We start from the raw sequence: 24,418 nt of genomic DNA, 5'->3' as shown, positions 1-24,418 counted from the left end.
AGCATTCCACAGACCTGTATACAATAAAGAAAACATTCCAGTGACTACCATACAATACAAGGAGCATTCCAAGGAGTGATATACAATAAGAAGAGCATTCCAGAGATCAATATACAATAGAGAGCAATCTAGAGAACACTGTACAATACACAGAGCTTTTCAGAGACCATCATACACTGCAGAGAGCATTCCAGAGACTGTCATACAACACAAGTCTGGGCTTCTGACGTGCTGCACATGTGTGAGCCGAGTTACCCATGTGAATAGAGCACCATTACTGCCATGCGAAGAAGTAAGTTTGGCCTTACCGCTGCCAGCCAGGATCTCTGGGTAGCTATAAGTTCCATTTTTAGCAGTCATACAGTAACTGGATTTCAGTGGCTGCGATAAGCGGTGACAGAATATCTGCCTCATTGCTGCTGATTAATACGCAGACCCTTAGGGTGAAATGTATCAAACAGACGAGTGGAGGGTGGTGCTCAGAGCAGCCATTCAACTTATAGTTAAGCATTTATCTAGTACATACTATCACATGACAGGTGGAAGCTGAGATAGCTCCATACAGGTTTCCATGACTGTCTTCTGGACTTTCCACCGTTCGTTCTACAACCAGGGACACTTTATCAGCAGGATGAGCCTGGCTGAGATCTGTGATATGTGATGACAGAGGCTCATCACATATCCTGCACTATAATGTATTAGACAATGACTGGGAATCCTGTAGACCGTCAGCAGCTTTCTTCAGGAACCAAACTGGCTGACCCCCTTTGTAATTCTTGGATTCCTTGTAGAACATGGAGCTATGGGCCTGATTCAGACCCTATGCGCTCGCAAGCGGGTCGATGGTGGCCCAGTGCGCATGTGCACGACGGAGCCGGCTCCGTCATGCGCATGCGCGAGACCCGGATAGCGACGAGCAAACAGTCGCTCCGGGTCTCGTACCAAAGGGGGTGTTCTGTCGATGTTGAGTGACAGCACGCCCCCTTTGGTGGGCGGGCCGGGGGCGTGGCTGCCCAGACGGAGGCGTTCCCACCACAAGTGATGTCAGTGGGAGTGCTTTTGGCTCTGTTAGAGCCAAAAGCACTCTAGGGCTTGCGGCAACGAGACCCTACCACAAGGGTCTCGTCGCAAGCCCTATGGTCGTGATGGTCTTGACCATCGCGACCATCTTCCTGGCCGCTTGCTATAGCTGTGGGTGGTCACCCACAGCTATGCGAGCGGCCAGGAGGCCTCTCTAAAAAAACAAAAGGCCGGCCCTGATTCAGAGCGTGCGCTCTGTCAGAGTGTCCGGTTCTGAATCAGGCCCTATGCCCCCAGCAGTATGTCAGGCTCTGTCCTGGGAACAGAGGCGCTTTAAGAGAGGAGGTGGCCCCATGTGCAGGGTCCAATCGGGACCCCTCCTCTCAGGCGGTGCAGTAGGCTCTGGCATTGCTCCAGAGCCTACAGCGCATCATGCGCAGGTCTCCGGGAACATGGCGACCATGCTGAGTTCCCGAGACTCTCTACTGTGCATGCGCGAATCACCGGGGGAAATGGGCACAGTGGCCATTTTCCCAGTGATTTCTGCAGCGCTGCAGCCACCCCCGGCACAACGGAGAGGTGAGTATATTTAATTGGGTGCAGGGTGTGCGGTGTGTGGACCTCTCTGGACCCAGGGTCCTGTGTGCCTGGGATGTGTGTCCTCACCTATTGGTACAGAGAGGTAGGTGTGTGTGTGTGTAGGTGTGTGTGTAGGTGTAGGTGTGTGTGTAGGTGTGTGTGTGCAGGCATGTGTGTAGGTGTGTGTGTAGGTGTGTGTGTGTGTGTAGGTGTGTGTGTAGGTGTGTGTGTAGGTATGTGTGTAGGTGTGTGTATGTAGGTATGTGTGTAGGTGTGTGTATGTAGGTATGTGTGTAGGTGTGTGTGTAGGTGTGTGTGTGTGTAGGTGTGTGTGTAGGGGTGTGTGTAGGTGTGTGTGTGTGTGTGTAGGTATGTGTGTAGGTGTGTGTAGGTGTGTGTGTGTTGGTATGTGTGTAGGTGTGTGTGTGTAGATGTGTGTGTGTGTGTGTGTGTAGGTATGTGTGTAGGTGTGTGTAGGTGTGTGTGTGTAGGTATGTGTGTAGGTGTGTAGATGTGTGTAGGTATGTGTGTAAGTGTGTGTGTGTTTGTAGGTATGTGTGTGTAGGTATGTGTGTAGGTATGTGTGTGTGTGTGTGTGTGTAGGTGTGTGTGTGTGTAGGTATGTGAGTAGGTGTGTGTAGGTGTGTGTGTAGGTGTGTGTGTGTAGGTATGTGTGTGTAGGTGTGTGTGTGTGTAGGTGTGTGTGTGTGTAGGTGTGTGTGTGTAGGTATGTGTGTAGATGTGTGTGTGTAGGTGTGTGTGTGTAGGTATGTGTGTAGGTGTGTGTGTAGGTATGTGTGTAGCTGTGTGTGTGTGTAGGTATGTGTGTAGCTGTGTGTGTGTAGGTATGTGTGTAGGTGTGTGTGTGTGTAGGTAGGTGTGTAGGTGTGTGTGTGTAGGTATGTGTGTAGGTGTGTGTGTGTAGGTAGGTGTGTGTAGGTAGGTGTGTAGGTGTGTGTGTAGGTATGTGTGTAGGTGTGTGTGTAGGTATGTGTGTGTAGGTATGTGTGTAGGTGTGTATGTGTGTGTGTGTGTGTGTGTGTGTGTAGGTGTGTGTGTGTAGGTATGTGTGTGTGTAGGTGAGTGTATGTAGATATGTGTGTAGGTGTGTGTGTAGGTATGTGTGTATGTGTGTGTGTAGGTGTGTGTGTAGGTATGTGTGTAGGTGTGTGTGTGTAGGTATGTGTGTGTGTAGGTGTGTGTGTAGGTGTGTGTGTGTAGGTATGTGTGTATGTGTGTGTGTGTAGGTATGTGTGTAGGTGTGTGTGTGTGTGTGTAGGTATGTGTGTATGTGTGTTTGTAGGTGTGTGTGTGTAGGTATGTGTGTAGATGTGTGTGTGTAGGTATGTGTGTAGGTATGTGTGTAGGTGTGTGTGTGTGTGTGTAGCTCCCTCCGTCGTGCGCATGCGCAGTGGGGAACATCGACCTACTTGCGAGCGTACTGCTGCTCGCGAGTGGGTCTGAATGACCTCCAATGTGCTGTCCCAGCGAATCCTCTTCGCACACTTAATGGTATTTTTCACAAAAAATTCAGGAAGAAGCTGTCTGTGCATTCGCCGCCGCCGGCTAATTCGGGTTTGCGTACAAGACTGAATCACGCCCACTGTGAAATGTATTCAACCGCCCCTAAAACAAAATTAATCCAAAGTGACAAAACCCTCTTAAAAGTGCCCCAGTCAACCTATACAAAGTGGGGGTGTCTCGCGTCCCAATGATGTCATTAGCTGCTTTATTTTGTGGGTTTAGCATAAAACGTATGCCGCCATAAAGGCTCATTCGCGGTCATACACTTTATGTCTCATTTGTCGCCAATTAACAATCAAATTGCAAAACAACTTTATCACAAAATAAATAATTACACTCGCTTTAATCTTCTGATTCATGTACAACTAAGTTAACGTAAACGTGTCCATCCTTCAACAAGCCCTTCAGTCTAACTGCCTGACTTTGTTTCCGCGGCTATAAGTGCGGGTATTGTGTGACTGGGCTGATAGGGACTTACAGACATAAAACGAATATTCGCACTTACGCTGGATAACAAGACTCTGAAGAGGAATTAGCCGGAGTACTGAAGGAAACAGCCGCTTCAGATGAAGAAGGTCATTGCGCAATTAGCATTTGTTTTATGGCCGACAATGAAACCGCTGTCAGGGAAAATAATGTTTTTAGATTGCAGCTGAATTTACATTCAGCGAAACGCGAGGGTGGAAAATAATGGAGCCCGTCAAGAAAAGCGTCTTATAAAGTCTCTCACAGGCTATTATACTGTAGGTTCAAAACCTCTGTAAAGTACCGTACAGTAATTAGTAACTAGATTTTGATATACAGAATTCACTATAAACATGGATGCACTTGCCAGGTAGTAATAATGACTATTAATAATTTTGCAAACTATGCTATAAAATAAGCAGTAGGGGTCTAAATTATTATCAACTGACACATATATTTTTTGGTGATATTTCCTATTTAAAGGGTTGTGAAGTAAAACTAAACTTATAACAAGTTGGATAGGTGTTGTATCATGTACTAATACCATACTTGCCAACTTCCTGGTGGCCTGCTTCGGGAGGGGGGCACCCAGGTTGGCTCAGCAGGGGGACGTGTCGCAGGAAAGTGGGCAGACCGAGGAGCGCGATGACATTGTGGCCGCAACACCCACTACCGTGATTACATCATTGCGAGACAGGGGGCAGGGCCACAATGACGCAATTCGGTATGGATCACATCATCGGCCACTCGGACCGCCCACTTTCGCTTTTGCAGGGGGTGGCGGCCGGCTCAGTAGACTTGCTCAGTCATCCTGGTGGCAGGAGTGCCACTCGATTTTTGGGAGCCTCCTGGCTGTGCCGGGAGACTAGGTAAGTATGAGTAGTACCATACTCGCCGACTTCTAGGCAAGAGTCTACAGGAGGGTCTATTTCTGGGAGACTTTCTGGGAGATTTCCCTGTTCTACAAGGAGTCTGGGAGAGCCATCCTGAGATTAGGGAGTCTTTTCTTACCCAAAGGGTAAAGTCCCCTTTAAAGGAGGTATAGACCATGGCAACCAATCAGCTTCTAGCTATCATTTAGACAGTACATTCTATAACATGAAAGGCAGCATATGATTGGTTGCTATGGCCAACTTCTCCATCTGTCCTCTATGATGAAGTTTGATGAATCTCCCCTTTAAAAGTTTATACTAAAGCCGAGCATCCACATGCCGATATTAATGGACGATTGAACGATAAGGACATCGATTAATCGTGCATAAATCGGGCAGTATAATGTCGGAAACGACCAGTGATTTGCGCTCCCGCTGGTCATTTCCAACATAAATCATCGCCTGAACATGATGGTCAATCTGCCAATAACAACAGATTGGCCATGGTCAGGGATGAGGGAGGGTACCTGCACTAATGACATATCGTTCAGTGTAGGCACTACAGGGGATGAGGAACGACTGTACGATTACGATGTCGTAATCGTACGGTCTTTCCATAGTCGGGTAGTGGATGCGCACCTTTACACTTTGGAAGAATTCCCAGAAGACGACATTAATTAATAATAACAGACACGTATCGATACAGTGCACTTCAAGAAGCTAGAAGTAAGTCTTCTGCCTATATATTATTTACCATTATTATTCTACAAACAGTACGGTATTAATTTATACAATAATCGCAGCCTGAGCCAGTAAATGTGTTTCTTTGTGAAGCCAGACCTGGAAATGTAGAAATTATCCACATTTATCAGACAAACATACATAAATAAAGATTGGGTGATTTTATATGACAGGATGCCTTTTTTTTTTTTGTAAACCAATTACTAGTTGTCACGTCTATAATTTAACGTGCACGCCTATGTTATAGGACTCTAAATAAAACATACCGCTACTAATTAAATGTTTATACTCCAAGGAAAACAGAACTCAATATGAATGCCATTCGTTTTACTGGGAACGAAAACAATATATAATTACGTGCCGTGAATAGTTATCAATACCCGCTGTGTGGGGGCGGCCTAGCGGACCTCCGTAGCCGACGCTCATTCTCCGATTTCAACTTATGATGCATTTTATATGGGCTGTCAAAATACTGCGCCTAATTCTGTTAGCAAAGCTCTCTAAAAGTTTTCTTTTTTCATTTTACCTAGTAATTATGTAAAGCTATTTATCTATTCCCTTGAATGGTGTTCTGTAGCTGAAAATGAAATGCTTTCAGGCAATCGCACCAATTGGGGAAGTGGCTCTTGTGCTTGTACTGTAGTAAGTGGGAATAGGAACTGCTATGTAGTATGTTCAGCTCCGTTGCAGATTTATTTATTTATTTTTGTAAGTCTTTCGGCTTCTGCTGCTGGGACCTCAGCTAGATTTTACCGTATTCAATGTTCATATCACTAAAGAAGTGGCATCAAGGAGATTTTGCTGTTCGGGAGTCAGCAGAGCATTCTCAGAGAGTAGGCACGTATGTGTCTATGCTATCATCTTAATAAAAGTATCAAGGAAGGCAGATGGGTTACACTGTACGTGGGCATATGCCAGGATAAACATGCTCAGTTGCTGATTGGTTTCATTCTTCTATTTGCACAAAGTAAGCAATGGAATTCAGATGGGCAAACTCAAAAGCGTAACTAGAACTTTGTGGGCCCCATATTAATATTTTGAAAGGGACCTCGGTGCTTGTAGACACCCATAGTAGTGCCCCCAATTCATCTTATGCCACACTGTGATCCCTGTTCACATTTTGGCACACAGTGCCCACAGTTTAACACTATACCTCAGTGCCCACATTTATCACTGTGCCACACAGTGCCCTTAGGGCTTGATTCAGACCCGCTCGCAAGCGGGTTGATGCCCGGGCAGTGCGCACGCACTGAGCGTGCATGAGCCTCGCAGCGAGTGAGAAATTCACTCGCTCCGAGGGTCGCTACAAACGGGGCGGCTGTCGATGTTGATCGGGGGGTGGGGGGCTGGCTGGACAAACGAAGGCGGGGTGGGGGGGTGGCTGGACAAACGGAGGCATTCCTGAAGAAACGCCTGCCATTTGTGGTCGGCCCTACTGACATCACACGTGATGTCAGTAGTGAGTTTTCTGCTCTATTAGAGCAGGAAGCTCACTGGGGCTTGCGGCAGACGAGACCCTACCACAAGGGTCTCGTCGCAAGCCCGATAGTCGCGATGGTTGCAACCATCACAACCATCACCTGGCCACTCGCAAAACCTGGGTCACCCACATCTTAGTGAGCTTCTCCCCCCCCCAAAAAAAAAAACGCCCTTCAGACCTGCGAGCGGGTCTGAATCAGGGCATTAGTTTACACTATGCCACAGAGTGTCCCCAGTTAACACTATACCTCAGTGCCCCCAGTTATCACTATGCCACACAATGCAGTGCCCCATGTTTACACTATGCCACACAATGCTCCTAGTTCATGATGCCACACAGTGCCCACAGTTCACATTGGCGTGCCCCTGCTTACCGAGCTCCTTTAAACTCAAGGCTTTATTCTTTCCCTTAGTCTCTGTGAGCCGAATCTGGTGCACGCGATCCACTGCGAAGCAGCAGGCTGGTAGAAAGGGACAGTCTATAAACTACACATTTTAATCTAGTATATTCAATTTACTGCATTGAATACACTAATATCATGGTGAGTAGTTTGTAGACTGTTCTGTATTCAATACACTTTTCTTTCTGTGCCGTTCAAGCACTGATGCCGATGTGAGCTGGTTACAAGGTTACACCCTTTCACTCCAGGTCCATGGCAACGGCATCACCCGCACTCAATATAGTCACGCTACTGGGCAGAACACAACGTATTGAGGGGAAAGTGTCTCTCATGTCAGCTGGGTCTATATTTATGGGAAATGCAATCAGGGATGGACTGGGGGCAAAAATCAGCCCTGGCAACATTTATGCACACTTATGGCGTGCGTATGGATGAAAGGGGCGTGGCCATGAATCAAAGGGGCGTGGCCTTGCAGCAGACCACCTGTCTTAGCTTGCCGGCCAAGCAGAGCATTGGGAAGTGGAGCTGCTCGGCCAGACTTTCAGGAAGCTGGACCAGCCCAGTAGGCCATCGGCTCCTCTGGCATTTGCTAGAAGTGCTAGATGGCCAGGCCCTGAATGCAATCATAGCAAGTGTTATTTGCTTTTTCTATTGTAAGGCTATAAATGGTTCAGGGAAAAAAAACCTTTTTTAACAATTATTTAAGACGAGCTGGTTGGGACCTTTCCGCCTTCAAATTATCACTCATGTATTTATTTATAGTAGGTATTTGATCTTTATTGATGACATTAATTAGTTAATTGCTTTATTTTCCTAGATTCTCCTGTGGCCTTGTAGCCATGTGTTTATATCACCAGGCAGAGCTGTGTGTTACCGTGGCACCAAATTTAGGCATCAGACCATGGTAAAAATAATATTATCCACACGCTGTTGCTCAAAGCCATGTTTATATAGGGATCCATGGTGACATGGGATGTGAGACAGTCTCTCAAAGAAATAGGGCAGTGTGCGCTAAGCAATTTCTACAAGATAATTTTTCGAAACAACATAGTTCTGACAGAAAAAGAAGGATACAACATATTGAAAAGGGTACGCCTGAACTATGGCTGACTCCATAGGCAGAATTGTGGGGAAAAGCTACCGTAGCACTGACATAAACAATAGCACAAAACATACACATACACACGCTTCATATTGGCATAGTACAGTAATAGGTAGCAGTTTTTGAACAGACAAACCTATACATCTTTTAACAAACTCAGGCTGACTGCCCCAAGTTCCCAACGCTATTGTTACTAATCAATGCAGCAGCTCAGGGAAGTTTTCCGATGTCTCGCACAGATCAAAATATACCTAGAAGTTGTTTTGCATCTAACTGCACCACGGTTCAACGTACTGATAAGTCTGTGGAGGACTCTGGCAGACTGTCTGATCTCTAGAACGCATACATACATAACTGGGGAAATTTCTTTTAAACCTTCGTTTTATACTACTGTAACTCACTTTAAAATGCAGTGCATACACATACTTTTAAAAGTAAAAATTTTCTTATCAAATGTAGCATAGAGTGTGGTTACTCTATTTTATTCTGGAACAGGAGCTAGTTAGGCACCTTGAGGACTACTGAGATTTTGTCTATCACAATTCTAGGTACGGAATCCGTCCAACCAATCAATTCACAACTGTAAGAAATTAGGAATGAGATTTTGCCTTAACACTTTCAGGGTTATTATATAAGGAAAAACAGACAAATAAACAAACCCCGATAATGTCTTTCGCCCATGCCCCGACCGTTTAGTGATACTTTCCTAAGCAACGTTTACACAACTCAACCCACAAAACATAGCCCATATTTTATTCTTCAATCACTAATGATAATAGAGGTAACGCGTGTGAATTATAATGAAAATGGCATTACTGCCTAGGCTGGGAATATTACTAATATGCGCCAGTTACCACTAGCTGGGGCTCTGGGGGAAATAAACAAGGTTCTGTTCTTGGACCTCTCCTACTCTCCCTCTATACGTCCTCTCTAGGTGAACTAATCAGCTCTTTTGACCTCCATTATCATCTCTATGCTGATGATACTCAGATCTACCTTTCCACCCCTGACATCTCTCCCTCTCTCCTCACTCGTATCTCCAACTGTCTCTCTGCTGTCTCTTCCTGGGATGTCCCAGCGGTTTCTTAAACTTAATATGTCAAATGCTGGCCATACACGGGACGATTAATCACACGATTTGGGCAGTTTCTACAGGTTGGACAGACCAATCATTTGAAAATAGTTGTATTTTGAGTCTTCTGCGACCCCGATACACATCCCCGCCGTCGTCTAGTTGGATCGCAGATAAGATGGTTTTGAAGAGAGATCTTAACTGCTCGTGTAGAAATTGACACACATTATGTGATGTGATTGATCAAATCGTATGGTCTCCTGTGAAATAGTTGCATTTTAAATACAAATCGTCCTGTATCTGAAGGGAAGAATTTTCAAGGGAAATCGTACAACTGATCTGACCAACTTTTGAATCTCACCGTGTATGGCCACCTTAAGACTGAGCTGATCGTCTTCCCACATAACCACGCTTCCCACTATTTCTTTATCAATTGACAGCATAACTATCTCATCTAGGATCTTATTCAGAGTCGGTCGCGAGCGCCGATGCGCTCGTAACTGACTCGATGGTTAGGCCAGCGCACGCGCGGCGGCCGCACGGTGCGTGCGCAAGCCCCGGAGCGACAGAGAAACTGTCGCTCCGAAGCTCGCTACCAAAGGGGCGGCTGTCGATGTTGATTGACAGCTGCCCCCGTTTGGTAGGCGGGCCGGGGGGGTGGTTTCCAAAATGGAGGCATTCCTCCCCAAATCCCATCTCTCTCCTCTTCAGTCTGTCCTCAATGCTGCTGCTCGGCTCATCTTCCTCTCCAAATGCTCTACATCTGCCTCCCCTCTCCTACAAGCCCTACACGGGCTCCCATTCCCTATCAGAAACCAATTCAAGGTTCTCACGCTCTCTTACAAAGCCCTCACCCAATCTTTTCCCATTTACATCTCTGCTCACATCTCCCTTCATTCTCCTGTCCGCCCTCTTCATTCAACGAATGTGCGCCACCTTTCATGCCAACTGATTACTTCCTCCCACTCCTGCCTCCAAGTTTATGCCCATGCTGCTCCCCTCCTTCGGAACTCCCTCCCTCTCCCCATCAGACTCTCTCCCTCTCTACAATTCTTCAAACCGGCTCTTAAGACCCACTACTTCATTAAAGCCTTCCAGCTCTCAATCTAACTTGCTGCTACATGTTCCTTCCTCCCCGTCTGCCCTATCTGTGTCACACCGTTTGTCTTCCCCTCCCTTTTAGAATGTAAGCTCTTACGAGCAGGGCCAACTACCCTCTTGTGCTTCTCCCTACCTTACTTTCATCTATTCTTACTCCCCATTAGGGCACCTAACACTTGGTTCCTTAATACTCTGCTGCTTATGTAGGTGTTATGGTCACTAATGTAGCAATGTCTATTATCCATGTCCTTTTCCTGCATTGTATTGTACTGTAAGTCACTGGTCACCTATATGTTTATGTACTATGTAAGGCGCTGCGGAACACTTGTGACACCATATAAATAAATTATAATAATAAAAACTGGCAGTTCCATTCTGCTGTGTTTGGTCTTCCAGCTCACACCCTCCTGATATTAGGGAAGAGTAATGGAGGCTCTAGCTATGGGGAAAGGGAGCTTCCTAAATGAAAATCTGTAAATGTTGGGGAAGCTTTAAGAAAATATAAACATTTTCCCAGAGACTCTCCTTTCTGCAGGGAAATCCCGTAGTGACCTCATTGTCATCATCCGTGCATCCAGTAGCTCCGTGTCTGAGAACTGGAAAGAGCGTTCTCACAGTTATAATCCAGACAAGACACCCAATCACTTTATGTATGGGATCCAGGTTCTCCCCGACCCTCCAACGCTCTTGGTCTTGGCCCAATAATGTGCTTCAGGAGAACCAGAGGGACATGATTTTTATGCTTGCGTCCCTCTATAAATTTAGGTCTATGGCAATGAGGTGGTTAATGGTAGAAGACACGTGGATGTGTGATCTTGAGGGGACCAACCGAGGGTCCAGGGCTGGTGCTTACAGATGTGTCTACATACACATACACCTGTTTGTTGCTTTGGTTGGTCATTGGTGGTTTTGGGCAACCTCTCCACTTTATCTGTTTTCAAGTCTTGATACTTCTCACCCATAGACTTTTGTATATTGATTCACCCTTGAGAAAAGCAATAAAAGGTATCGATATTACTCACCAGTTGGAGACCCTTCTAGGACATGGCCAACGTATGGACCTTCCTTGAAGATTGGTCGGTTGTCATTCTGATCGATGACCACAACTTCTAGATCCACAGGTCCCTCTAGAGTTTTTCCACTCTCATCCATGGTTTCCACTCGTAGCTGGTGAGAACAGAAGAGTCAATAAGGTATCTAAGCATTGGAACTATGGTGTATTTTATATATAGGACTCACAATTCTTGGTTGCTATGAGTCATTAGCACTTGCGCTAGCCCTATGATATATGAAGAAGATATCTGCTGGAATTTATGGATTCACCCTAGCGCCCAACGCTGCAGTTACAGTGAAATGCCCCGACTCAACATTGACTACGTTACGCTTCTTCAGTCATAAGTGGAAACTCAATTGAAAAGCGTAAAACTGTACAACACCCGTACTTGCGGACTTACTGTCACAGAGCATGCTGAATGCGAAAACATACAGGTGTACGCCCACATTGCCGGATTAACAACAGGGCAGCCGTGGTGGTCGCCCAGAGGCCCCCCACACATAGCTACATCACCAACGTGGGGGGAACTGTTGCATAATGTAAACTGGGGGGGTGGTCTGTGGTATAATGTTAACTGGGGGCACTGCAGTGTGTTTAACACATTTGTGGTGCTATTTCCACAATATACATTTTAATAACATCGCCTGCATATCATATTGATAATTCTATTGGTAGGGGCCTCCACACTAATGACCGTGGGGCCCACACGGTCCTTAATACAGCAAGGTGTAGAGCAAAGTCGCATCAGCCCCCATCTCATTACACTAATCTGCAGACAGTGCCGGCTCCAGGGATAGCCACGCCCTATGGAGGATGGGAGACATCCGCCCCCTAGTCGCACGCAGCTTCGGGCCACACCTCCTATAAGACATTATTTGGGGGCGTGCCCGTATGGCATGCCCCCCATGTAACATCAGGCTGGGGGTGAGCCCAGCACTCTGTTACTAGCTGGGCTTCCATTCAGCTACTTCGGGGTCCGTCACCACGGCACAGCTGCGGCAGTGGGGGTACCCAACCTCCCGACCACCCGCGGGGCACTTAGGCCCACGGGTGGAACATCAGATCAGTGCCTGAAAAGTGGGACTGTCCTGCTGAAAATCGGGATGTTGGGAGGGGTGCGCCCTCTATGGGGTGGCGTCCCTGTTCGACCGCACTGGTCAAACATGCCTCGAGCCGGCCCAGTCTGCAGATATGTATTTTACTGGGGTGCAGGGAAATACTTATTAATTTATCATACTTATGGATGGTGGTGAGCAGGGCCAGCTCTAGGGGTGTTCGGTCAAACAGGGGCGCCACCCATAGAGGGCGCACCCCTCCCCAACATCCCGATTTCAGCGGGACAGTACTGCCCCGCTGTTCCACTCGTGGCCGAAGTGGCCCGCGGGTGGTGAAATCGGAAAGGTTGGGGACCCCCACCGCCACAGCTGTGCGGCGGTGCCGGACCCCCGGAGTGTGAATGGATGCCGCACACATCATCTATTCACAGACAGGAGAGGGCTGGGGGAAGCCCAGCCAGTGACGGAGGGCTGGGATTTACCCCCAGCCTGATGTTATTTGGAGGCGTGCCATGCAGGCACGCCGACAAATAACGGCACTTAGGGGTGTGGCCTATGGTAATGAGGCCACGCCCCCAATTTCAGACGCGCGCAATAGTAGGGCGCAGCGTACCAGGCCGTCACAGGGTGCTCAGACCCCTGGAGCCGGCCCTGGTGGGGAGGGCTTAGAAGAAGCTCAAAGAATAGAGCATAATTTTGTATTTATAATTTATCAATATTTCTTTACACAGTGCAAGAATATTACAGTCAGGAACAGACATTAAGGAAACAAGACTGCACATTAATAAAAAGCACTGCAGATCGCACAGCATATTAAATACACAGAATATAAGATCTATAGAAGAGTTTAACCGTTTCAAAGAGACTCTCCCGATGCAAATTAATGACATTCACAAATTAATTTCCTACATATGAAAGGAGTCAACAATTTTCTTTTATGCATCGAAACTGTGTTAACTTGATACACTGTTTAATGAAACAAACTGTTCATAACTTGTCAAATGAATTCACGCATTCATATAGAAACACATGAAAGGGTATATGTCACACTACATAGGGTGCAGAAGGAGCTGACAGCACTTTATTTTTAGATTATTCCATCAAAAACGCCTTCCCCCGCCCCCCAAATCTAGTAGGAAGCGCCCTCGGCTACAATGTGAAAGGTAAACCCACTACTGAAAAATAAATGTAGAAGGTTTAGTAAATCTGTATGGCACTCTGGGCCTGATTCAGACCTGGTCGCAAACGCTGAGCACTCGCAACCGGGTCGATGTTTGGCCACTGGGCATGCGCACGTCGTGCGCATGCGCGAGACCCGGCTAGCGACGGGTGCTCCGTCGCTCCGGGTCTCGCACCAAAGTGGGCGAGCTGTCGATGGTGATTGACAGCTCGCCCCGTTTGGTAGGCGTGGCCGGGGGGTGGCTTCACAAACGGAGGCATTCCCAAGCGAACGGCTGCCGTTTGTGGGCGGCCCCACTGACATCTATTAGAGCCAGAAACTCTCTGGGGCTTGCGGCCACGAGACCCTACCACAAGGGTCTCGTCGCAAGCCATCAACCTGGCCGCTCGCTATAGCTGTGGGTGGTCACCCACAGTTATGCGAGCAGCCAGGAGGCTGCTCCAAAAAAAAAAAAAATGCCCTGATTCAGAGTGAGCGCTCTTTCAGAGCGTCCGTCTCTGAATCAGGCCTTCTATGCCCTATCGCAGAGGTTCTCAAACTCGGTCCACACACGGGTCACATTTTCCACTTCACCGAGCAGGTGCACAGGTGCAGTCATTACTCAGCAACACATTTTAAAAGTTCCACCGTTGGAGCTAATTATTTCACTTGTGATTCTGTGAGGAGACCTGGAAAACATGCACTGTTTGGGGTCCTGAGGACAGAGTTTGAGAACCTGCGCCCTATCCCGTTCACCAAGAGCAGACAACATTTAAATCACTACTCAGGACATACAGGTGTGTCCTCCTCATACGCCTAGTGCTCAGGTTCTCAAACTCGGTCCTCAGGACCCCAAACAGTGCATGTTTTCCAGGTCTCCTCACAGAATCACAAGTGAAATAATTAGCTCCACCTGTGGATCTTTTAAAATGTGTCAGTAATGAATACACTTGTACTGGGTGACCTGGAAAACGTGAACTGTGTGGGGTCCTGAGGACAGAGTTTGAGAACCACTGGCATAGTGTCTCTATACACCACAGGTTCTCAAAACCGGTCCTCAGGACTCCAAACAGTGCACGTTTTCCAGGTCTCCTCACAGAATCGCAAGTGAAATCATTAGCTCCACCTGTGGATCTTTTAAAATGTGTCAGTGAGTAATGCATACACCTGTGCACCTGCTAGGTGACCTGGAAAACGTGACCAGTGTGGGGTCCTGAGGACCGAGTTTGAGAACCGCTACTATACACCATACAGTGCGAAACGGCTGCTGCAACTAAGCTGCTTAGAGAGGTGTAGCGTAGCATGTTTTCCTTTATATTTAGCATCTCATTTGCATAGCAGAAGCAACGCAACACCACTCAGTGTACTGCAGGCGCTGATTTGCCACTTTAACCGCACAGGAATTAGTTTTAAATACGTACAAATGAACAGATGAAGCGCAATGCTACTTGGCGTGAGAAAAAGCTGCGGACGCGGCATTGTAGCCATTCGTGCACGTATTCAGACTCATTTTTACACAGATGTACAAATGTTGCCCATCAAATTGATCAGTGCAGTCTAGATTAGTAATTTTCAGATGATTTATTTATGCAAATGAAACGCACAGTATGAGTGAAAAAGACGCTCCGCGCAGCCGAGCTGCCCGGGACATGTTGTTCTGAGAGGGGCAGTTTGGCGCGACTGATGTCACAGTGAATATTGGGTTTTTCTTTGCTTATTTCCCAGGCAACTGGTAACTCCCAAGTACTGCGGTCAAAACACATCCCCCAAACAAACCTTTTCTATACAGGGCGTCTTAATAAATTGCATCTCGTCTGCAATACTGTAGGACTTCTGAAGTCCTCACCGCAACTGCGCAGAGGACCCGTAAATGTGTCATTAGCCCTTATCCACAATATGCCAGACAAATACAGAATTATGGTATAACATACCTTTGATAATTGTTTTTCTTAGGGGTCCACAGGATCTACCTTGGGGTATGTAATTGGATGCGATCCAACTACATAGTCCAAGGTAGATCCTGTGGACCCTATGGAACCCCGAAGAAGAAAGACAAATATATAAATTGTCACTTGCTACTATCTCACGCTAGTTAATTAGACTTGTGTTACATTGATCATTTTAATTGTGTTTGTTAATTAACAAGTTCTGTAAAAAGATACTTGATGCAAAGTGACCAGGGAGTGCTGACACCATGTCCCCCTGGGATAATCAGCGAGACTCCTCTCCCCATGTGAGGTGACAATTATTGACGTCACCCAGTTTATTAGTCAGGGGTGACAGATGATGTGAGAAGTTGGAGTCTCGTAATTTTCTCAGATTGGTTTATTTAAATAGATCTTGGCAACAACCAGCAGTAAGATCAATTCATACAAAGCAAACACAAGAACCTCTGCCTTGATGTACATCCCAGCAAAAAACAGAGAGAATTAGCTCTAATTACATCTCAATTACCTAACACCTCCTACTTCACACCTACCTACATAATGGACCCAAAGGTGTTGCCTGAACTGAAATACTCTGTGCTGCTGTAATGCTCTAGGCCACTTCATTTCCTGAATGTCTGTGTCATCCAATTTTTTGCAGTGTTCCTAATACGATTTACAGAACAAACTATTTTCCATAAATCACACTGGAATCGGGACATGTCGACATAAGCATTGTTGTTAGTTTAGGGGTTAGGTGTACCTCAGAACTGGATTTTCAACACTCTGATTATGTCGACTTTTAATCAGTGTTGACATGTTCCCTGTTGAAATTACGACCATTTGCTAATACGCACGCAATAGGCCAATTGTTGCGTTCTGGGTATGCTTACGCATCGCAGTGCGCGAACTAGTGCGATCGGGACTGCAGTGGCTATGCTATGCAGACCCATCACAGATTGATCGTCAGGAAGTGACGTTTGTGGGTGGTGCCAGTGTGTTCCCACGCCATTTCAGGGGTGTGCAAGAATTATCAGCTGCGAAGCCATATGCAGTGTGAGGTCTCATAGCGTGCGTGGCTGTTAGCAATTTCTGAGTAAGGTCAGGGCTTGTGCAAGTGTGCGTATGGGTCCGATCGTACTCGATTGTACCAATGGTTTCACTACTCTGCCAAGTATTACGGATGTGCGTAGGGTAAATTGGGCGTTCTTATGTGGTGCAGAGTTTGCATTGCGATAGCAGCTGAACTGCGTGCGTATGTAGTAATGAGATCCGTAGTGAATCACTTGCAAGTTGCAACGGAAACATACCGAACCCGTTTTACTCAGGAGGACAATGAGGTTTGGGGTAGGATAGTAACATGTGACGCCGTGTCTATGAGGTTAGAATGCCGGCACAATAAGGGACATCGTTGAACTGTTAGAGCCTTGGATGGCGGAGTGAATGAAGCTACAGAATACGGTTCCTTATCAGCCTGTCACTGTGGACAAGTCGGTTCATGTTGGGTTTTTTCTAGGGGTGTGCACCGGCCACTTTTCGTGTTTTGTGTTTTGGTTTTGGATCTGGATCTTTCTTCGTGTTTTGGATCTGGATTGGTTTTGCCAAAACCACCCTTCCGTGTTTTGGGTTCTGGGTTTTGTGTTTTGGATCTGTATTTTTTTGAAAAAAAGCATAAAAACAGCTAAAATCACAGAATTTGTAGGTTTTTCTGCTCCTATGCTATTATTAACCTCAATAACCTTAATTTCCACTCATTTCCAGTCTATTCTGAACACCTCACACCTCACAATAGTGTTTTTATGTCCAAAAGGTTGCACCGAGGTAGCTGGATGACTATGCTAAGCGACACGAGTGGGCGGCACAAACACGTGACCCATCTAGGCATGATACTGCAGTGGCAGACAGGATGGCAGTTAGAAAAACTAGGCCCCAAACTGTACATAATGCAAAGAAAAAAAAGAAATGCAAGATGGAATTGTCCTTGGGCCCTCCCACCCACCCTTATGTTGTATAAACAGGACATGCACACTTTAACAAATCAATCATTTCAGCGCCAGGGTCTGCCACACAACTGTGGCTGAAATGATTGGTTCGTTTGGGCCCCCACAAAACAAGCTGGCAATTAATGTGTCCCTGCACAAACTGGCTCTACGGAGGCAAGATGTCATCCTCATCCTCCTCATCCACCGATTCCTCACCCTCTTCAGTGTGTACATCCTCATCCTCACAAAGTATTAACTCGTCCCCACTAGAATCCACCACCACAGGTCCCTCTGTACCTTCTGGAGGCTGGTCTCCCTGGAAGAGCTGATAATTCATTTTGATGAACATCATCTTCTCCACATTCTGTGGAAGCAACCTCCTACGCCTTTCGCTGACAAGGTTCCCGGCTGCACTAAACACTCTTTCGGAGTACACACTGGAGGGGGGGCAACTGAGGTAAAATAGAGCCAGTTTGTACAGGGGCCTCCAAATTGCCTCTTTTTCCTGCCAGTACAGGTATGGACTGTCTGACATGCCTACTTGGATGCTGTCACCGATGTAATCCTCCACCATTCTGTCAATGGTGACAGTATCATATGCAGTGACAGTAGACATGTCAGAAATTGTTGCCAGGTCCTTCAGTCCGGACCAGATGTCCAAACTTGGTCCTGCCTGCCCTGCATCACCGCCAGCGGGTTGCTTAGGATACCTAAGTTTTTTCCTGGCAGCCCCAGTTGCGGGAGAAAATGAAGAAGGAGCCGTTGACGTGTCACGTTCCGCTTCAGCTGACAGTGTGTTCACCAGCAGGTCTTTGCACCTCTGCAGGCTTGTGTCGGCCGGAAAGAGAGACACCACATAGGCTTTAAACCTAGGATCGAGCACGGTGGCCAAAATGTAGTGGTCTGATTTCAACAGATTGACCACCCTGGAATCCTGGCAAAGCGAATGAAGGGCTTCATCCACAAGTCCCACATGCCGAGCGGAATCGCTCCGTCTTAGCTCCTCCTTCACTTTGTCCAGCTGCTTCTGCAAAAGCCTGATGAGGGGAATGACCTGACTCAAGCTGGCAGTGTCTGAACTGACTTCACGTGTGGCAAGTTCGAAGGGCTGGAGAACCTTGCACAACACGGAAATCATTCTCCACTGCGCTTGAGTCAGGTGCATACCCCTTCCTTTGCCTATGTCATAGGTGGATGTATAGGCTTGTATGGCCTTTTGCTGCTCCTCCATCCTCTGAAGCATATAGAGGGTTGAGTTCCACCGCGTCACAACCTCTTGCTTCAGGTGATGGCGGGGCAGGTTCAAGAGTGTTTGCTGGCGCTCCAGTCTTCGGCACGCAGTCGCTGAATGGCGAAAGTGGCCAGAAATTTTTCGGGCCACCCAAAGCGTCTCCTGCACACCCCTGTCGCTTTTCAGAAAATTCTGCACCACCAAGTTTATTGTGTGAGCAAAACATGGGACGTGCTGGAATTTGCCCAGATGTAATGCCCGCACAATATTGGTGGCGTTGTCAGATATCACAAATCCCCAGGAGAGTCTAAGTGGGGTAAGCCACTGGGCGATGATTTCCCTCAGTTTCTCTAAGAGGTTGTCGGCGGTGTGCCTCTTACTGAAACCGGTGATACACAGCGTAGCCTGCCTTGTAACGAGCTGGCGTTTCTGAGATGCTGCTACTGGTGACGCTGCTGCTGTTGCTGCGTAAGGTGATACATCTACCCAGTGGGCTGTCACAGTCATATAGTCCTTAGTCTGCCCTGTTCCACTTGTCCACATGTCCGTGGTTAAGTGGACATTGGGTACAACGGCATTTTTCAGGACACTGAGGACACTTTTTCTGACGTTTCTGTACAGTCTCGGTATCGCCTGCCTAGTGAAGTGGAATCTAGACGGGATTTGGAACCGGGGACACACTACCTCCATCAATTGTCTAAATCCCACTGCACTAATGGCAGATACCGGACGCACGTCTAACACCAACATAGCAGTCAAGGCCTCAGTTATACGTTTTGCTTCAGGATTACTGCTGTCGTACTTCATCCTCCTCGCTAAGGACTGTTGGAGGGTCAATTGTTTAGTAAAAGTAGTGGTGTTCCTACTTCCTCTCTGGGATGATGAACGACTCCCAGCAGCAGCAACAGCAGCAGCGGCAGCAGTAGGCGTAGCAATGCAGGATCCTCCAGAGGAATCCCGGATAGGAGAGTCAGTCATGCCAGTGACATGGCCTGCAGGACTACTTCCGATCCTGACTAAGGAGGAAATTGACGAGGAGGGAGTTGACGGTGTGGTTTGCAGGCACTTGGATACAACAGGACAACGGGATTTAGGTGTCCCTGGACTGCTTACGGTCTTAGCCAAAGTTTCTGAACTTGACAGTAACTTTTTATGAACGCGCTGCAGGTGCCGTATAAGGGAGGATGTTCCTAGGTGGTTGACGTCCCTACCCCTACTTATTTCACCTTTACATATGGTACATATGGCAAGACAGTTGTTGTCCGGATTTGGATAGAAATATTGCCAGACCAAAGAGGTGGAATGTTTGGTCTTCTGCCCAGGCATGACCGTGATGGGCTTTTTCATCCCACGGACAACAACTGTCTCCCCCGGAGCCTGATTTAAACAAACCACATCACCATCAGAATCCTCCTCGCCAACTTCCTCCTCAGCGCCAGCTACACCAGTATCCTCATCCTGTTGTACTTCAACAGTGACATCTTCAATTTGCATATCAGCAAGTGGACTGTGGGTGCTCCTTTCAGCACTTGCAGGGGGCGTGCAAATGGTGGAAAGAGCCACCTCTTCCCGTCCAGTGCTGGGAAGGTCAGGCATCGCAACCACCACCACACTTGGACTCTCCTTGGGGATTTGTGATATCTTCTTAGAAAGCACAGTTCTTCGCTGTGCTTTTGCCAGCTTAACTCTTTTGATTTTTTTAGTGGGAGGAGGGCTTCCATCGTCATGTGAAGCTGAACCACTAGTCATGAACATACTAGGGATTGACCTTAGCCGTTCCTTGCCACTCCGTGTCGTAAATGGCATATTGGCAAGTTTACGTTTCTCTTCAGCTGATTTAAATGTCTTTTTCAAGGTCATTTTCCTGAACTTTGCCATTTGGGATTGTATGTGCCCTCTACTATGACATTGGGCATCGGCCTTGGCAGACGACGTTGATGGCATGTTATCGTCTATGTCATGACTAGTGGCAGCAGCTTCAGCACTAGGAGGAAGTGGTTCTTGATCTTTCTCTATTTTATTTTTATCGGAGAAAGTTTGGTCCTCCATTTATGTTATATCGATTTGATATATACGTGCGGCTAAACACAGAAAATAATTTTTTTTTTGGTTTGGACTGGAGTGTACTTTGTGGGTTACAGCACCCTTTAACGGTCAAGCCAGCCGGCCCTTTACTTATGACACAGGCGCACGCTTGGCACTACTTTGTTGATGCACGTGCGGCTACTGCGCACACAATTCACAAACACAGAAAATAATTTTTTTTTGGTTTGGACTGGAGTGTACTTTCGGGGGTTACAGCACCCTTTAACGGTCAAGCCAGCCGGCCCTTTACTTATGACACAGGCGCACGCTTGGCACTACTTTGTTGATGCACGTGCGGCTACTGCGCACACAATTCACAAACACAGAAAATAATTTTTTTTTGGTTTGGACTGGAGTGTACTTTCGGGGGTTACAGCACCCTTTAACGGTCAAGCCAGCCGGCCCTTTACTTATGACACAGGCGCACGCTTGGCACTACTTTGTTGATGCACGTGCGGCTACTGCGCACACAATTCACAAACACAGAAAATAATTTTTTTTTGGTTTGGACTGGAGTGTACTTTCGGGGGTTACAGCACCCTTTAACGGTCAAGCCAGCCGGCCCTTTACTTATGACACAGGCGCACGCTTGGCACTACTTTGTTGATGCACGTGCGGCTACTGCGCACACAATTCACAAACACAGAAAATAATTTTTTTTTGGTTTGGACTGGAGTGTACTTTCGGGGGTTACAGCACCCTTAATGGTCAAGCCAGCCGGCCCTTTACTTATGACACAGGCGCACGCTTGGCACTACTTTGTTGATGCACGTGCGGCTACTGCGCACACAATTCACAAACACAGAAAATAATTTTTTTTTGGTTTGGACTGGAGTGTACTTTCGGGGGTTACAGCACCCTTTAACGGTCAAGCCAGCCGGCCCTTTACTTATGACACAGGCGCACGCTTGGCACTACTTTGTTGATGCACGTGCGGCTACTGCACACACAATTCACAAACACAGAAAATAATTTTTTTTTTGGTTTGGACTGGAGTGTACTTTGGGGGTTACAGCACCCTTTAACGGTCAAGCCAGCCGGCCCTTTACTTATGACACAGGCGCACGCTTGGCACTACTTTGTTGATGCACGTGCGGCTACTGCGCACACAATTCACAAACACAGAAAATAATTTTTTTTTTGGTTTGGACTGGAGTGTACTTTCGGGGGTTACAGCACCCTTAACGGTCAAGCCAGCCGGCCCTTTACTTATGACACAGGTGCACGCTTGGCACTACTTTGTTGATGCACGTGCGGCTACTGCGCACACAATTCACAAACACAGAAAATAATTTTTTTTTGGTTTGGACTGGAGTGTACTTTCGGGGGTTACAGCACCCTTTAACGGTCAAGCCAGCTGGCCCTTTACTTATGACACAGGCGCACGCTTGGCACTACTTTGTTGATGCACGTGCGGCTACTGCGCACACAATTCACAAACACAGAAAATAATTTTTTTTTTGGTTTGGACTGGAGTGTACTTTGGGGGTTACAGCACCCTTAACGGTCAAGCCAGCCGGCCCTTTACTTATGACACAGGTGCACGCTTGGCACTACTTTGTTGATGCACGTGCGGCTACTGCGCACACAATTCACAAACACAGAAAATAATTTTTTTTTGGTTTGGACTGGAGTGTACTTTCGGGGGTTACAGCACCCTTTAACGGTCAAGCCAGCCGGCCCTTTACTTATGACACAGGCGCACGCTTGGCACTACTTTGTTGATGCACGTGCGGCTACTGCGCACACAATTCACAAACACAGAAAATATATTATTTTTTTAGCACTTGGGGGGAGCACCCCTGATGGACAGAGCACCCCCTGGACAACACTACAGCACTCCTTTAGGACTGGGACACTGCACAGGACTTTGGAGTGGACACAGCCCCTATGGAGAACTGACTGCACAACACAGTCCAGCCAGCCCCTATGTGTTTGAAGTAGTGGACACAGCCCCTATTAACAACAGCAGCACAGCACAACACAGCCAGCCCCTATGGACTTTGAAGTAGTGGACAACAGCAGCACTACACTACACTACACTACACTACACTACACAGCCCTAACTCCCACCCTCCCTCTTCACTGTCCACAGCCGAGTGAGAAAATGGCGCCGACGCGGGTACCTTATATAGGATCCAAAACCCGCGAGACTCGGAAGGCGGGATGATGACGTTTTGCCTCGATTTCAGATCCGAGTCAGGCGGGCAAAGTCGAGCCTGACTCGGATCGGACTCGGATCGGGGGGGCTCGGGGGGGTTCGGATTTCAGAAATCCGAACCCGCTCACCCCTAGTTTTTTCCAGTCAAGACATTTTTATCTTAAAAGCAAAAATCAGCCTTTGTGCATCTCAGTCATTATCAACAAATGTCTGATAAGGGCACTGATGGCATCCCCCGGGTGTAGAATGAAGTATCCCCTTAAGACATAATATATATGGTAACAGAATAATAGAATGACTCTTTCTGGTACAGGATGTCATGAACCAGAGCAGACGCACAGTACATGCACATAGGGCCTGATTCAAACCCGCTCGCGAGCGCACATCGCTCGCAAGTGGGTCGATGGTCCCCCACTGTGCATGCGCATGCCGGAGCCGGCTCCGGTGTGCGCATGCGTGAGCTCCAGCGAGCGACGGCAGCTCTGTCGCTCCTGGGCTCACTACAAGTCAGGGCGGCTGTCGATATTGACAGCTCGCCCCGTTTTGTAGGCGGGGAGGGGGGGGGTGGCTGTCGCCTGTCGTTTGGGGGCGGCCCTACTGACATCACCAGTGATGTCAGTAGTGAGCTTCCGGCTCTATTAGAGCCGGAAGCTCACTGGGGCTTGCGGCAGACGAGACCCTACCACAAGGGTCTCGTCGCAAGCCCGATGGTCGCGACCATCACCTGGCCACTCACAAAAGCTGCCAGAAGGCCGGACTAAAAAAAAAAAAACGCCCTTCAGACGTGCGAGCTGGGTCTGAATCAGGCCCTCTGTACGATATGTACAGCAATACATAATGATTGTTCCTGCAGGGTCTTGGTAAATAGACTCCTATGCTTTTGAAATGTAGAAGACGCCTCATTTTCGCCATGCTTTGCCTTTTTTCATCGTGCTGTGTCACCCAAGGAAGTGATAACAATGGTACAATGTAATTTGAGGAGTGTTGTTATGTTATGGAGCTTTCCTGCTATGCAGAATAACCTGGTTTAGGATAATCTCACTTTCAGTGTAAAATTGCATTAGCTGTCACATTGTCGATGTTGAGTTACACCACGCCCCCTTTGGTGGGCAGGCCGGGGGCGTGGCTGCCCAAACGCCTACCGTTTGGGGCCGGCCCCATTGACATCACAAGTGATGTCAGTGGAGAGATTCCGGCTCTGTTAGAGCCGAAATCTCTCTGGGGCTTGCGGCAACGAGACCTTACCACAAGGGTCTCGTCGCAAGCACGATGGTCGCGATGGTCTTCTTCCTGGCCGCTCGCTATAGCTGTGGGTGGTCACCTATCAAACAGTGCGAGCTGTCGATCAACATCGATGCGAGCGCCGGAGCGAGTGATTTCTCGCTGGCTCCGGGGCTCGCCTGCGCACTG

At 47.6% G+C, this 24,418-nt stretch overlaps 1 protein-coding gene across 1 annotated transcript in view; it reads right to left on the bottom strand.

Moving 5' to 3' along the window:
• CDH13 (cadherin 13) overlaps positions 1–24,418 on the bottom strand; it is an 870,720-nt gene that overhangs the window by 321,585 nt on the left and 524,717 nt on the right. The window contains exon 6 of the mRNA XM_088449431.1: positions 11,379–11,523. Within this exon, the coding sequence (XP_088305557.1) occupies positions 11,379–11,523 (145 nt within the window). The remainder of the gene's footprint in view (positions 1–11,378; positions 11,524–24,418) is intronic.

This window comes from Taudactylus pleione, unplaced genomic scaffold, assembly GCF_031769625.1.
Source record: "Taudactylus pleione unplaced genomic scaffold, aTauple2 ptg000484l, whole genome shotgun sequence".
NCBI classification, from domain to species: domain Eukaryota; kingdom Metazoa; phylum Chordata; class Amphibia; order Anura; family Myobatrachidae; genus Taudactylus; species Taudactylus pleione.
The sequence above is the reverse complement of the archived record's forward strand: the minus strand, read 5'-3'. Positions and strand labels throughout refer to the sequence as shown.